The sequence below is a fragment of the Anser brachyrhynchus genome (genome assembly GCF_964034855.1).
Source record: "Anser brachyrhynchus genome assembly, chromosome: 27".
Taxonomy (NCBI): Eukaryota; Metazoa; Chordata; class Aves; order Anseriformes; family Anatidae; genus Anser; species Anser brachyrhynchus.
The window spans coordinates 6,146,893-6,163,069 of NC_137720.1; the positions used below are offsets into that span (position 1 = coordinate 6,146,893).

Here is a 16,177-nt window from a genome sequence, read left to right on the forward strand (position 1 = left end):
GGGGGGAGCCGGGGCGGCGCATGCGCGCCGCGGGCCACCGCCGCCCTGAGAGCCGCCCTCCCTTCCCACGGCGCATGCGCGGGGGCCGCGGGCGGGCGGGGCCTTCCTCCGAGGGGGCCACGTGCGGGAGGTGGGGCCGGCGGGAGGCGGCCTTTGTCCGGGGTTGGGCGCCATTTTGCGCGGAGGCGCTGATTGGGCTGCGGCGGGCGGCGGCGGAGCCAATCAGCGGCGGGGCCCAACCGGGGGAGCGAGGCCCGGGTGAGCGCGAGCAGCCAAGATGGCGCCCCCAGCGCCCCGGGCGGGGCCGGGCGGGGGCAGGGGGCCGGGGGCGGCGGCCCCGGGGCAGGAGGGGCCCTGGGGGGGACGGGGAGGCCCCGGGGGGGGACGGAGGAGTACCGGGAGGGTACCGGGGGAACGGGAGGGTACCGGGCAGGAGGCTGCGGAGGGCACCGGGAGGTGCTGAGGTGGTGGAGGGGAAGGAGCGGGGCAGGCCCGGCCCGGCCCGGCCCGGCGCAGGGCCCGGTTTCCGTCCGTCCCTCCTCCCGTCCCTCCTCCCGTCCCTTCCCTTCTTCCCCCGTAGGGCCCGGTCGTGCCCGTACGGGGCCGCTGGGGGACGGTAGGGCTCCGCCCTCGGGAGGGGGAGCTTTGTGGTTCCGCAGATATCCAGGGGTAGGGCCTGAGGGAACGGCCTCGAGTTGGGCCGGGGGAGGTTCAGGTGGGAAATGAGGAGACATTGCTGCTCAGAAAGAGCGGTCAGGCGTTGGGACGGGTGCCCGGGGAGGTGGGGGAGTCACCGTCCCTGGGGGTGTTCAAGGAGAGGTCGGGCCCGGTGCTTGGGGACAGGGCTCAGGGGGTGCTGGTGGCAGGGGGTGGTTGGACCAGGTGATCTCGGAGGGCTCTTCCAACCCTGATGATTCTAGGATTCCTGCTGGCCCAGCTGTGTGCCTCTTCATCCTCCTCCTCATCCCCTTCTCTCCCTCCCCATCCCACTACCAAGGCGGGCAGGGGGCTCCCTCCCTTCCCCCGGGGGTCCCAGTGCCAGGCACGAAATGGCAGCCGTGAGCCCGCATCTGATGGGAGCTGCCCCCAGGGAGCTGCGGCCCCGCTGAGGAAAGCCCCAGGGCTCAGGCTCTTCTGCCACACGGTAAAAACGCCCCTGAGTGAGCCTCCCTGCCTTGAAAGTTGGGTACGGAGATCGCAAACAACACACGGGTGCCACACGTTGGATTCTGTTCAGCAGCGTGAGATGAGGCAGGGGCGTCTCTGCGCTGGTGTTCAGTGAAAGCCTGTCCGCGGCTCTGTGGGGGCGGCTGTCCTCTGCTGGCGTCCTTTGAGGACTGTGATCAGCCCTGGAGAGCTCTGCCAATTCCTTGACTTTCCTCCAGGGTGGGACACGTTTCTCAACGGTGCTTCCGTGACTGACTAATTCCTAGCATAGGGAACCGCTGCTGTAGGTTCAGTCACACGTGAACACGTGAATAAAATGAGCTCTGAAGTCATCTTCAGTGCAGGCGAGGGCCCAGTGAGGAGGAGCTGACGAGTGAGCTCAGTGGGAGGAGCACGCCCATTGAAGCAGAACGCCGGTCATTGCGATGTAACTTTGGTAGAGTAACGCTGCTGCTCTTCTGCTTTAATAAAGGAAATCGGAGGACGATGATCCAGCACGTGTAAAACCTTCTGTATGTAACACCGGCTAGCCACAGCTTGTGCAAAGGACTAGGGCTACGATGCTGCTGTTTTTTTACCCTAACAAGATAGGGGCTTGACGCGGGGGTCTGAGAAGAAGCGTTCCCAAATAGACGTATCCCTGTGCTTAATTTGGTGTTTGGTGTAAAGAAAGCCAGAGAACTTTTGGCAAATACAGTTCAGTGGCATCCTGTGCTTGTTACTGAAAAACTTCCCAGAAGAACGAGATGTGGGAGCTGTTTCCTGATAGCCCCACAAGCATTTAGGGCAGAAATTAAGTATATTTTGGCAATCTCTGGAAAAACTGTTACTAAATGGGCCGAGGACGGAGTTAATACTGCCTCCAAATGAAGTGCTTTTCTGTCCTGGGGCTCACAGTGTCTGTGTGATCTCCAGGGTTGGCATTGCTGCATCCGAATTGTGAACCACAGATCTGATTCTTGCTCTACTGCGGCTGAGTATTATGGCCCCCGTAGTAAACCTGCTTCTGATCTGTTTTGTTACATGCTGTTTTTTGTCTTTCTTCATAGTTACGCAGTGTTCGGTGTTGACACCGAAGAAATCAGCGGTGAATAAAATCATTGTGGTTTTTATAAGGTTACAGGAGTAAGGTAGTGTTGCTAAGATAATGCAAGGCGCTGAAGTACAAAGGATGTTGGAAAGCTAAGGAGCAGGGAGCGTGAGCGGTGCGGTTACATCGCGACAGCAGTTACCGCAGTGTCTATTACAGCTGGAGGAAATTGGGACTGCATTTCGTATGGTTCTTTGAAAACTGAAGTGGCCTGTTGCTTCTTTTTGTTGTTGCTTTAGACTTGGAAGACGGAAGCCATACTCTGCTTTTTCACTCGAGCAGCAGGTACAGGCTCAGCCACAGGTTAAATCAAGTACATCGTTAAAAGCAGCAGTAAGAATCCTTCCTTTGTTGATCCACTGAGAAGAAATGTCGGGGAGAAGGAGGTTATGGAACCCGGTGTTTTATTTCAGCTCTGCGTTCTGCGTGTGGCTAGGCAAGAGTCCAGGAAATGAGAGGTCTGCTGTCTGTTTTCAGAATACAAGAAAGGAGGGGGAGAAGGAAGAGATAAAAGGAGGCAGTGCAGTGGAGTTGGGGAAGGAGAGCCTGTGTCACTTCGCTTTGTTGAAGCCTCAAAATCTCGTTCAGTTTTGCACCTGACCATTGCGTTTTGTGATTTTTAAAAGCGAAGGCCCTTCTCCTCCACCAGTAAGTACTGTAGGCAACTGTCCATAGGCCGGAACATGCCGAGTAAAACAGGCAGCTTTATAGCTATTAGTTGAAGATAATTACAGAACTGAGTTTGAGATAATAACATGTTTTTCAAATAAAAATTCCAGCTTTGTTAATAAATGAAAGTACGGTGCCACGAAGGAGACAAATCCTTGGTGAAGCAGCAGCTCTGACTGTGTGACCGCGACCAAGGCGTCACCTCGCTGGTCACAGGTGGTTTGCTTTCCAGCTACCGGAGGGTGATGCCCATTTTCCAGCCTCGGGACAATTATCACATGCTTTTTTTTTTTCTCGCCTTGCCAGCTACACGGACTGAGGTGTGCCTTGTTCAGCGTTGGAGCTGAAGCGCTATGGAGCAGTACACAGCCAACAGTAACAGTTCCACAGAGCAGATCGTCGTGCAAGCTGGACAGATTCAGCAGCAGGTACGGGAGGTCGAAGTGGGTGATTTGGCACTGCCGGTGCTGAATTGCAAACCTGCTTCTTCTCAGAGTTCTGCAGAATCAGCGAGATGCTTCATGATACTGTCTGGATGTGTGTTTACCTGACTTGTGTCAGTTGAGCAGTTTAACACTGAGTTGTTTTATCACTGAAGTCAGAGTAAGTAGGCTTTTTTTTAAAATAAAACCACACCTTACCTGTAATTTTATTAATTTAATTTTATAGTATACATTATCGAATTTCAGTGGAGTAGGGAGTTTGCAGACTGGAAGTGATGTGAAGAAAATAACAAATCCTCTGAAAATGGAGGAAACAGAATCTTAATCCAAAGAGTCAGTTGCCTGCAAGGAACAATGCAGATTTCCCCCCAAATTGAAGTAAATTTTGTTCGAGCCAATAGAGCCTTTCTCCAGCTTTCTCAAATTGAAATCCTTCAGTTTAGTACAACAGATAGGTCAAAATGAACACACAGCACAAGAATTGGGGGGAAAACAAAATAACTGAAAGAAAACTGCCTTGCATCTTTGGATGAATTCACCTGTTCCAGAAAGAACTTCCTAGTTTACATGTTAGTGTGCAGGCTGGTTGGTTGGGTTTTGTTCTGTTCTGTTTTGTTTTTAAGGCTTGTAGGTTTTTAGTGTTACTAAACTTCATCCATTCACATAGGATAATACATTTTCAGATGAGCCGTGCTATTGCTGAATTTTTGTTGCATCCTGTGCTCATTCAAGGCAAGAGGCGTTTCTTAGTTTGTCTCGCATACGGATGAACCGCTGGGTTATGTTCCCAGCGAGACGTACTTTGCTTTGTCGCCAGCCTGTTTGAGGGTTTGATAGCTGGGTCCAGCTTCTCCTACTGAATTTAGTTGGAGAAGAGGATTATAGTTAAGGCTGGAAAATGACAAATTAAGAATTATTGAAAATACCTGCTTCCAGCAGGTAACCAAAGATACCTTTGGTTTTATTGATACCTTGTAGGTAAAGGGCATTAAACATACAATAACTTCTTTCGCTTTAGTTCATACTCTCGAAGCCAGTGTTGTACTGTACGTGAAATGTTTTTCTAAGATATTTTAATAGGCCAGCTGTAGTACAGCTTTTAGTAGAGAGATGTCGTACATCTCCCCAAAAGCTAACGCAGTTAACATTGATTATTTTGGGACTCTTACTAAAGAGGCTAAAGATAGACGAGGCTTTTAGATTTAACTGCTCTTGCAACCTCTCAAGATCATCCTTCAAGGTCAGTGGTGGGAAGATGGTGATGCAGAGGTGACACAGATGAGGCCTGTAGTCTTTGCTGCTCTTCTGTGCAGGAAGAAATGTGTGGCCTTTATTGTAACTAACAAGTCTGGACAAAAATCTGGAACGTTTTGCAATAAAAAGTCGAGCAGTGAAAGGAGACGTTACGCAGAAAGGTAGGAGTCTAAGACAACGAAGCAGAGATTTTTTAAGTTCTGCAAAATGATCTCATGTGTTCTTTGTAACTGATTTTTGTTTGGGATGTTGAAGGCTGTCAGTATCATATGTAGGTCTGCCAGTGTTGTGTTCTTAGATCCGCTTAGTGTAATCACGTTGCATATGTTCCGAGAGCAGCATATATGAGTTCTAAAATTCATCCTCTTCCAGAAAAGCGTGGTTGTCTCTTGTCTGAGCTGTGCATTTCCATGTTTCAAGCTATTCCTGTTCCTATTCCCAGCAGCAGGGTGGTGTCACTGCTGTCCAGCTGCAGACTGAGGCTCAGGTGGCATCCGCCTCAGGCCAGCAAGTCCAGACCCTCCAGGTAGTGGTGATCTCTCTAATTGTGTTTATGTGAGCACTGCATGACTCTCCCCGTCACCACATATCTAATGCTGTGTTTCTTACAGGGTTTGAAATAGGGGCAGGAAAATTGGTGGCCAATACTGTGGGCTTGATGTGAGCTTTCCATAAAGAGCGGGGGTTACAGCTTTTCATTGGGTCTCAGATGCATTCGTGAATTCCAGCCGTTGTAATTCTGAAAGCAAATAGTGGTTGAAACGGGACTCAAAAGGAAATAAAAAATAAATAAATAAACTAAGATAATGAACTCAAAAGATAGAACTGAAGTGACGCAACCCAAAGATTTTCTGTGCTTTCAAGATTGGATTTCTGGTACCCACTGTGAGTAGTTCTGTGTCTTCCCTACATGAACGGGACGGAGGTGGCAGATGACCCACCGGCTTGAAGAGGGAGACTTCTTCAGCTGTGATCGGAAAAGGTACCTGGGGATAGCATTAGCTCCTGCAGGGCTGAGGTGGCTGACCTGTTATTTATACGTGAACAACACGGAAACCCAGGAGTATGTATTCTAACAACAAATACATCAGAAATTGGAAAGAAATGCAAGGTCATTTCAAACCCTGATTTGTTTCAGTGTGAAGCGTTTTGTGTCTTGCAAGCATTCACAAATGTCACTTTATTAGCTCACGGAGGAGATTTTTAAAGGAGTTGATAAACCCGGGACAGTCGTAGCAATTTATCAGCGCATTGTTCACTAAGTATTTTGGTTTGGTTTGAGGCTCGAATGGACTTGCCAGGTGTAAAGTTGAACACAGCATTTTTTATGTTTGGAGTTGAAACACAAAAAGCTGGCTGACTTAAATTGCTTGGGTCACTGTGCCCTTCCAGTTCCCCCCACCTGTTTTTGTTGTTGTTTTTGCTTGCTCTAATGCATTAACAAGACTCCTGGAATGTACGTTTATCTTTCTGCTTACTGGATGTAGTCCTGCTGACTGCTTCTCTCTGGCTGACACGAGCATGCTTTTATCTCTTGTAATTCAATGAAGTACTACCCGTTTTGCTAGTGACTCCTATGTGATAGTAACGAGGTTGAGGAACAGAACAGTGTAGCAGGGGTGTGGGGTGACCTGTGAAGTCCCAATATTCTATTTAGCCTGCTGGTTCTTGAGGTCCCCCTGTGGTGGTGTCTGGAGATGCGTTAACATGTAACTCGCTAAGGTATTTCAGCTAGGTGAAGTGAAGATTAATTTTTTTTAGGCATTCAGAATGTGATGAAAATCTGTGCTGATATTTAGTCTGGTGTTCTACAGTGAGAGTGGTTGAAGAGCAAACGTTCAGTATTGCGTGTTCTTGAAATCTACAGCTCAACAACCCAAGAACTCAGTGACGTTGTTCAGAAACAAAAACACAACTTGGGGCGTAGCTAAGCGTGATTACCCATTACCTAGTTCATAGGACTCATCTCACATTTCAGCTTACTGTAGTCTATTCAAAGATTTGTTTTGGGGCGTTTGGGGAATTAGCAGGTAAGGATGTTTAAAGAGAGAGGTTTCCCCTTGCCTTTCTTTTCCTTAGCCTTTTTCCTGGTGGCCAGTTGCAGTGACCTTTAACGCAGAACTTAGAAATCTGCTACAAGCCTTGCTGGTCCAAGAAGTGGCTGCTGCATGTGTTCTGTTGCTCTTCCTTACTGAACTATGTTTTGTGCTGTTACGTGAATAATTTCATTTAGTAACCGTGAGAAGATTCTCTGAGAATATCACCTGCTATAGCTGCTGGTTAGGAAATGGAAACGGTTTAAGCATGTAATTGGAGAGAGTGGAAGCTACTGCAGAGTCTCTCTGCCAGAGTGGCTTATTTAGAGCTCTTCTCATTAGGAGCCCCAGTCAAAGACTAGTAGTAGTGATGTGGTTAGTGAAGTTTCTCTTACTGCACTTTGCTCTTGGGCTGTGCATGAACGTAGTTACTGTGTCTGAAAAAATCAGTCGTGCCTTTCCTGCTTTACTGCAACTAGATGGGAGGTTTTGGTTGGACTGCAGCAGAAAAAGTTAATTTAAAAAATCCAGCAGCGCAGCATGGAAAAAGCTTTAGAAACTAAAGGTATTAATGCTGGTTATCAGCCCAGTTTAGGGACTGTGGCTCGGTGTCTGTGGTCACCACGTTCCGATAGGTAAGCGCTCATCCTCACGTGGCAGCCGCTTCAGGCTCTGGTTTCACACCGCCAGACATTTTCATTGTTCTGTTTGTGTTTTTTTCTTTCTTTCCTGTTTCCTAGGTCCAGGGTCAACCGTTAATGGTGCAAGTAAGCGGAGGCCAGCTGATCACATCAACTGGCCAGCCGATCATGGTGCAGGCGGTGCCTGGGGGTCAGGGCCAGACCATAATGCAAGTCCCGGTTTCCGGAACGCAGGGGCTGCAGCAGGTGAGACAACCCTAATTTTATTGAAGGTGAATTGCAGAGAATGAACCGTGATGTTCTTACCCGGTCAGATAGAGTGTGTTTGCCTCAGCACTGTTAAATAAACTGGGCAGCCCTGGTTGTTTTCCAGCTGTGGATCTGCCACAATGAGCTGCCTATTTAAAAATGCAACTAAAATGTGCTTTGTGCTTGGTTTTCATATTGTGAGGGATGGTGCAAACCTCTTAAGTGCAGTCCATCAAAATATAGCTAGAGTTTGGTGTGTTTTTTTTTTTCACTGACCATTACAGTATAGTTGGTCTGGTGCCTACTCAATTCATGGCTAAGAAAGAGGAGTTTTAAAATTATTTTTAAAAAAATGAAGCTTCCTGAAGTAAATTCTTGTGCTTGAGTTCATCTCTTATGTGATGGCTGAAGGTGCATTTAAACATTTCCATTGCAAAGAAAGTAATAGTGTAGAAGGAAATCGGATGATTTTATTAGAAACAATTATTTTTAAATACTTAAGACGGTTTTTAAATTTCAGCGGGTGCTCAACGTGTGTACCTCCAAAGTAAGGGAAGAACTGTAACGGCAGCTTAATGGAAGTGTTCTAGTGATTAGAGAATGAGGTTTAGGAATGAAGTTCTGCACAGGCCAGGAAGGCACACGTTGTGTTGGTGTCTTGAGAAGTTTATTTAGTTACTGAATTCAGTTTCCTTGACTGAAAGACAATATTTTTTGGGTTAGGTTCTTTACAGTCTGGTTGTTGAGGAAAGTCTGTAACTTGTTTTTAAAGCGGAAGCGACAAACTATATTCCAGTTTCTCTTTTTATCTCACGAATATTTACATTGATGGAAAGACTTCTCCGCAAAGCTGAAAATATTTTTATATATGCCCAGGAGTATTTCTGTATGCTGGATAATTAACGCTCTACAGATACTTTAAATCTTGCTCTTCTTTTTTTCTTTGACCTGAGTATTGTTATTCCTAGTTTCATGTGAGTAATTTATTTCTTTGACCGTTTTACTGTGTAAGCAGCGGAGAGTTGCTAGGGCATGATGACACCGGCATGTTACATTTCCTCTGTTCTGTATGGTCCTGACAGCTGTTGCATCAGTGACTGCTGTGTTGTAGAGAGGAATTAATTAAAACTCTTCATTTTAAAATGGAAAAAACAAGAAGAATCGGTGCTTTCTTTGTAACAGTAAATCATCCTCAGAGGTGATGTGGTAATGCTGAGGCCAAGGAGGGAGAAATAAGAGGTATAGTTAATGTTCCTTTCTGACTCTTTCTTCCACAGATTCAGTTGGTCCAGCCAGGTCAGATTCAGATTCAAGGTGGGCAGGCTGTGCAGGTACAGGGGCAGCAGGGCCAGACCCAGCAGATCATTATACAGCAGCCACAGACTGCAGTTACTGCTGGCCAGACACAGGTAACTGCACCAGCATGAAAGGGTTTTCTTGAGAGGCGTAGGAAGAGAAACTTGACAAATGACTTAAGTTGTGGTTAAGTAAAAAGGAAAAAATATTTATTAATGTCGAGGAGAACTTGAGATTAAAGTTAATATTTTTGTAGTGTTTTCATGCATAACTCTGGGACAGAATGAATAGACTGCATGTTTTTATCCATCGTGTTTCTGTATATTTGTTCACGGCTGTTTTCATCTCTTTGTTGAAATTTGACAAAGTATTGCTAATTTCATACTTGTGCCATTTTGTGAAATAGTCTAGTCGTACCCGGGTTTTCTGCTGTTTTTGTTGTTTAGGACCAAAATTAAATTTCTGAACAGACTACTTCTTCCTTTAACGTGTTGCTAGTGAGACAGGAAACCTAGAACTTGTTTCTTTGAATATTAAGTACTGCAGTGTTAGAAAAAGTTTATTAAACGTGCGTCAGGTACTTTCTCTTCAATTCAGTTGGTTTGTGCTCCATCCTATTTCTTTATGCTGGTAATAAAGCAAAAGAAATACATGCCTGAAACGTCATAAGCACTGTGTGTTAATTCAGAAATTGTGAAATCTGGGAAAGAAGCAGTTTATAAAAGTTACTGTGTTCTTTGTTTTGTTTAGACGCAGCAACAAATAGCAGTTCAAGGCCAACAGGTAGCACAAACGGCTGAAGGCCAGACCATAGTCTATCAGCCAGTTAATGCTGACGGAACCATTCTCCAACAAGGTAGGAGCTTTGGTGCAAAAATTCAGGACTTCTCCAAATCTGTTTTATAGATTTTACTGCCTTGTAATTATTGTCAAAGAAAACAACGAGTTGCAGTGTTGGTTGGTGATGCTGTGATTGTTTTGATATGAAATGTTGTCATAGCGAATGGAAGAAGAAAGGTTTGTTTTTATACAGGAATTTAGGAGGTAGTTTTTTCCCCAGAAAAGTCAAAAATTGCTTTTTTTCTTCGGCAAGGTGTAGTAGAATAGAAACACTTGAGTTTGCTTTTACACTTCAGAATACTTACCTGAGGCTGGGATTACTGTGCAGATGCAAAACGTACCAAGCATGATGACCAGGTGATGGAATTTAGTTAAGAACTTGCAATGCATTTCTAAATCCTTTTGCATCTTATGAAAGGGTGAATGAGTGACAAACAGAAGTGGGACTAATGGTGTTCCCTTCTTTCTGTGTGCGTGTTTTTGTTTTTTTTTCTTCTTTTGTGTTTTATTTTCTTAAAGTTACAGTCCCTGTTACAGGCATGATCACCATTCCAGCGGCCAGTTTGGCTGGAGCACAAATTGTCCAAGCGGGAGCCAACACCAATACCACCAGTAGCGGACAAGGGACTGTTACAGTGACGCTGCCAGTTGCTGGAAATGTTGTCAACTCAGGGGGAATGGTTATGGTATGTATTTAATCTTCCATTGATCTTTTCAAAGGTTGAGCTTTGAGGTATCTGTGCACAAGCCACTGTCAGAGATTCTTGTCAACTTGCTATGGTCAGGCTTCTCAGTAGCTACCAGGAGATTAAATGATACAAGTTTTCAGTTTTAGTGGCCCATTTCCTATTGTGATTTCTGTATCCCTGTACTTCTGTTCTACTACAGCAATTGAGTTCAAAAATCTAGAAGCTGAAATTCCAAATAAGGTGTTAACTAATAAGCAGACATTTAGAAGGATTGAATAGACTGTTGCATTTCTTGCGGATGCCTTTGTAATGTTTTTTCTGATTCATACGGACGCATTTTCTGCCAGTTCTTACTTCTTTGTAGTGTGATAACTTTTAACTTGAACTTTACTGTTCATCCCCACTAGATGTCAGCATCTCTACAAGTAATAGATGCTTAAGAAATGTTATGAAATTATCATATAAATTAAATAAGTGATAACCAGAAAGAAAGGGAAATGATAGCATGTCGTGGATGCAAATTGTACAAGAAGCAGTAACGTGGTCATAGAATTGTACATTGTGTTGAACTTCTAGTATTATCAGGAAAAAAGCAAACGCTGATGATGTGTGAGTGATTTGTATAAATTTGTCCTGCAGTTTGAGAACAACTGTATTACTTCTTTCAATATAAGTAGGTACATTACCTGAAGAAAAACACAAACCCTTTCCATTGTAAACATTTTATTTTATTTTAATTATTTTTGCATTCACTTTTTGTTCCAACTGCAAGTACTAAAATCATTCTCCTCTGCATAGATGGTACCTGGAGCTGGATCAGTACCAGCTATCCAGCGAATACCTTTGCCTGGAGCAGAGATGCTTGAAGAAGAGCCCCTGTACGTAAATGCCAAACAGTATCACCGGATCCTTAAGAGGAGGCAGGCACGTGCGAAGCTTGAAGCAGAGGGAAAAATTCCCAAAGAAAGAAGGGTGAGAACGTAACTCAGATCTGATACAGGGTTGCTCTATGAGAAAGGCACAGAAAACGTCTCTACCAGAAAAATAAGGATTGGAATCGTAGTATTTTTCACATTTTCTTGTTCATAAGCTACATCAGAGTAATTTCTTTGCGTCCCTTGGTGGCAGTAGTGCTTCTTTTCCGTATGTTTAATTGTTGAATAGGTGTGTAACTGTGTTGCAAACAGGCATTTACTGTAAGTGTTTTATCTCGGGTGGGTGGGGAAGGATGGGATCTGGGTAGGCTCTTCCAGTGAGTCGTGAATTTCCCCTGCGTTCTCATTTACTTGGAATTACTGAACTAGGCAGTGCAGACTGCTCTCATTACTCTCCTCTTCCATACTGTGACAGAAATACTTGCATGAATCTCGGCATCGTCACGCCATGGCCAGGAAGCGAGGAGAAGGTGGACGGTTCTTCTCACCAAAGGAAAAAGACAGCCCTCATATGCAGGTAAGCAGAGTTTTGTCTGTCCTTTGGACAGATGACACTTTTGTTTATTCAGAATGCACTTTAGGGGTGTATTTCTACTGTTTTCTTTGTTCTTTTTGGGGGCTAGGCTGCTGACTGATTGAATGTAATAGGGTAGAAATAGCAATTGTTGCTAATTAGTGCTTTAAAGCAGTCCTGTGGCTTCAGCGGAAGACTGTTTCTCACTCTAAAATGAAATCCTTCCCAAATACCAGAACCAGACCTAGACCTACCAGCAGTAGGTTTTCCCAAATACCAGAAACAACACATTATTAGGAATTATTAAGATTTATATATCCCAGTTCTCTTACAGTGGCTTATAAAACCCAGTAAAAATGTGACCTGTTTGGAGAACAGAAGAGGAGGTGTTACAGGAGTATCTTTTATTGAAATAGGTGTGTGATTCTCTGCTGTCACAGAAAAGTGCGTGACGCGTATAAAATACATGACTTGTATTTTGTATCTGTAGGATCCATCTCAGGCCAACGAAGAAGCAATGACACAGATGATCAGAGTCTCCTAATCACTGCTTAAAGAAAAACGTAACTGAATTGCTGTCCCTTCTGCAAGTCTGTCCTACCTTACCAGTGTATCAAGCAAGTCTTTCAATGGGACAATCGCCATATCACAGCCTATCCTTTTCTACAGAGCAAGCACCACGTTTTCAGTGTGTGGTCAAGATTTTAACCGCAGTTGACTCAACAAATAGAAACTTAATGACTTTCTTGGTATACTCTTCTGATTCAGCGCAGGGATTTCCAAGTCTGACTGCTCATGCCTTTTCTTCTTTATAACATCTCTTGCATTAAGATTGGCCATGGTGAGAGTGTGCCGCTGACTGACCAGCAATAACTGGCATGCTGAAGCAGGGCCAGCAAAGACCTCTCGGAGTTACGGCCCTTCTGTACAGAGACAGAATCCAATTTATAGCAACCAGCACTGATGTGACTACACCACAGTACTTTGTTTTCCCAGTAGAGACTTGTTATTTACATCCACTTCTTACACCTTTGGACCTAACTGTCAACTGAACTGTTCACTGCTGTTGCATTTGCACTTGTGAGACTGACAGGAACTGAAGGGGGTTCTCTCAAGGTCTACTCTGTAAAATATGTAAACAGCAAGCTCTGCTCTGGGAAAAGTTCAGCCATCAAGTTAAAATAATAGAAATAGTTCGAGATTAGGACTTGATTTATTGTGTATCTGGCCCAAGAAGCAAGGGGAGAGGTTTGTTGATGTGAGGATAAGGATTTAATTAGTAAAAGCAATTTACTGGTGTTTTTTGGTATGTTTATTGCTAGCAGTTGGTGCTTTGGAAGAAGAGTGGATGGTAGTATAAAAGGATTAAAACTTCCAAGCGAGTATCTTCCAAAGGACTATTTTTTAATCTTTCTTCTAACCTGCCAGTCCAGTGCATGGTTTCTCCAAAAGAAATAAAATCTGCAGTCTCAGAGTGATAGCACTTGACCGTCTTTTTGACAGTGTTTCTTGATGTCTGTTCTAAGTCAGTTCTAAAAATTCTCTCCTATGCAGAGTGAGGGTTTGTTTCGTGACAGCAGCAGCTCAGGACAACTCAGCTCATCCTGATGTAACTGAAGGACTGTTAAACAAATGAAGGCAGATATTGATGAACCTTTCAGGCTTTTTACAGACTATCCTCTTAAATAAAAATTTAAAAAGTGGCACTTAAGGAAGGAGGAGTACTTGTGTTTTTAAAAAAGGGATTTTCTAACCATATTATCTCCCTGTTACATTTTTCCTATTTACCGAAAGCTTATGGCTAGAAGCAAAACGGTGGAGAAATCAGCAAGTGCTAAAAGGCTGGGAGGATACAAAAAGACGCAGCTTTGACCATTCTGTTAAGATAAAAGAGAAATACACTAAACCTACAAGTATGAAAAGATGAGAAGAAAAATAAGAGGAAGGAACAGAAATGTGGAGAAATGTTAGATGTTACACTGCCAGCAGGCAATCTGGGAGGCAGAGTACGCCTGCTTAGATACTAAGGAAGACAGTGTTTTGATCAGCCACCTGTAAAGTACGTAGTGAAAGTACAGAGAAGAAAAGCAGATTTGGTATTTACAGTTAGCTGGATTTTTTTAAATGAAGTTCATTCTCTTCTGAACTTGTAGCTCGGTGTTCGTATCCTTCCTACATCTGACGCAGTGAGCTGAAACTGAGAAATTCTGTGCAGGGACATCTGCAGCTACAGGAGGAGGTGGAAGACTAGTTCCAAATCTTTTGTTTTGAATTTTGTCTTAAATTATATTAGTAATCCAACACTCTTCTCACAAATTTTACTTGAGGGCTTTTTCTAACTATTCAGAAAGCATTGATGGCATCTTTGGTGCCTTTGGTTGCTTCCGCCTTAAAAAACTTGGCCAGTTGGTGCTTGTTTTCTTCAGTTGGCAACTACAAAATCTGCACCTGGCATTTCTTGTGAGGTCACCCATTTCAGGTCTTTCAGTGAAGGAATGACAACTTCTGCTTTAGTTGAATTTGCAGCATTATTGTAAATACTTTTTTAGAGCATCTGTACATTTTGTCAGTAGAATATTCATGTGCTGAAGTAAGACAGCCTCTCCATAACATTTCTGCTCTGCAACTGAGAGCTGATCTCTGTCCTGGAGAGCCCCCTCAGACAGTTGGGAGTTAGAGAAGCAGAGATTATTGCTCTGACATATTAATTCTTTCTCTCCCTCCCTTTCTTTTTTTCTTTTCTCTCTTTTGTGAGTAATTATGTCTTTTCTTAAAGAAGTTCTAAACTTCTTCAGAACAGCTAGAACTTTTTTTCCCAGTAAGCCCTTCGTATATAGGTTCTCTGATCTGTTGTTGTAGAAAGTGTATTAAGGCCTACGGATTTGTGTTATTTAGGAAGTCTTACTGTTAATACTTTAAATAGCGATGTGAAAGCCTGAATGCTACTGTCAGGTTTTTCATTTGCTTTAGGTTATGTGTGTTCACTTCTAAAAGTAGTGTTTGCTTGGTGAGGTTGGAGGGATCAGTCCATGTGATTGACCCACGCTACCAGAAGAGTCTGCTTTCTTTTCCTGGGTAAACTTGTTAAATTGGAGACATCACCAAGTTCAAACCTCTCTAGTAATTAAATGAGAATTCTCTGTGGATTGGCTACACTTGAGCAAAATCTCCACTTTGGGAGTGCATAAAGGATGAGGATAAAAGAACAGGCTTGGGGAGAATGTGAAACGTGGTTGGCTGACCAAGGAACACTGGAGCGGTGAACCTATCAAAAACGAAAAAAAACCACTTGTACACGAGTTCAAAGAATGAGATGTAGAAAATGGTCCTCAAGTAATGCTAAGCTAAACGGCTTCAAGGCTTTGCATGTTAAAAAGAGGGGAGGGTGGAAAAAATGTTCATGTGAATGGGTGGGGGGGGTTACTGAGATTTGCGTAACGTAAGGCAAAGTTTGTATATAGTTAAAAGTTTATAATTTTTTTTATATAATGCATTTTTTCAAGTGTATTTTGGTCTTTAATAGATGCAATTGTAAGTACTGTGTACACTATCCAGCTAATAAAAATTTATAAACCAAGAACCAGCTTTGGCTTCACTATTGCATCCTTCTGCTCCTTGCAGTCCCATGGCAGGAGCGGCAGTGTGAGGGCAGGCAGCGGTTTTGGCACCATCGAGGCATCCTGAGGCAGCTTGGCCTTATCCCCTGAGCCTGGCTGCTTGATGGGATGGACCCGGGCAGCTCAGCACCTTGTTTTGCTCCATCCCTATCCCACCATTGCCTGAGGGGCTGCAGGTGGAGGCCTGGCACCAACCAGTGGTGGAAGCTGACTGACTGAGGGAACTGGGCCTCCCACCGTGTGTTCTCCTTGGGTGGGTGCTACAGGCATCCCTGCTCCATACAGCAAGCCTAGGCACTTTGTTCAGGGTCTGAAATTCCCCTCACTGTCAGCACCCATGCAGAAGCAAAGCATTGAAATGTGGACCACGCTTAAACCATCCATTAAATCCAACTTCGTTCACTGTATTGTAAATGGTATTAAAAACACCAACCAAAAAAAGCCCTTACTGCACTATACAGCAGAGAAAATTCTTGGAGATCCCAGAATGACAGCACTTAGCAGCTAAAGCATTAGAAAAGTGCTTTCTAAATAGCAAGCAGGATTGTACTTCACTAGTTTAAGTACTTCACCCAAGAGGACAGAGCAACGCACACATCTGAAGACAACTGTTGCTCTCAGAATTCTTATTTATTAAGAGCAGAAAGGAAATTTTGCTTAAGTTTTATACATAAAAAAGTAAACAGTAAAATCTTCTTTTTAAAGTCTTTCCACTGAAGAAAATTGAGAAATAAGTT

General features: G+C 44.1%; 1 protein-coding gene across 19 annotated transcripts; it reads left to right on the forward strand.

Annotated features, from left to right (window-relative positions):
* Nucleotides 1-94: 94 nt before the first annotated feature.
* On the forward strand, nt 95-15,403 carry NFYA (nuclear transcription factor Y subunit alpha). 19 transcript variants are annotated; one of them, XM_080569354.1, is made up of 11 exons: nt 751-2,905; nt 3,037-3,142; nt 3,233-3,354; nt 5,066-5,152; nt 7,400-7,546; nt 8,827-8,958; nt 9,596-9,701; nt 10,205-10,371; nt 11,173-11,346; nt 11,725-11,826; nt 12,314-15,403. In XM_080569354.1, exons 3-11 carry the CDS (start codon nt 3,280-3,282, stop codon nt 12,365-12,367), a joined length of 1,044 nt encoding a protein of 347 aa, XP_080425480.1. In that variant the 5' UTR covers nt 751-2,905; nt 3,037-3,142; nt 3,233-3,279; the 3' UTR covers nt 12,368-15,403. The 19 variants fall into 19 exon arrangements, with proteins under 19 accessions (XP_080425478.1, XP_080425468.1, XP_080425469.1 ...); XM_080569359.1 differs by having other exon boundaries at nt 752-2,905; nt 5,069-5,152; XM_080569342.1 differs by lacking the exons at nt 751-2,905; nt 3,037-3,142 and adding an exon at nt 102-258.
* The last annotated feature ends 774 nt before the right edge of the window (nt 15,404-16,177 follow it).

Excerpts from the sequence above, each read along its gene's own strand:
- NFYA (XM_080569342.1), top strand. The coding sequence starts at position 3,280 with ATGGAGCAGTACACAGCCAACAGTAACAGTTCCACAGAGCAGATCGTC. Across the intron at positions 5,153-7,399 it reads AAGTCCAGACCCTCCAGGTA|GTCCAGGGTCAACCGTTAAT; the intron begins GTGGTGATCTCT and ends CCTGTTTCCTAG. Across the intron at positions 8,959-9,595 it reads TTACTGCTGGCCAGACACAG|ACGCAGCAACAAATAGCAGT; the intron begins GTAACTGCACCA and ends TGTTTTGTTTAG.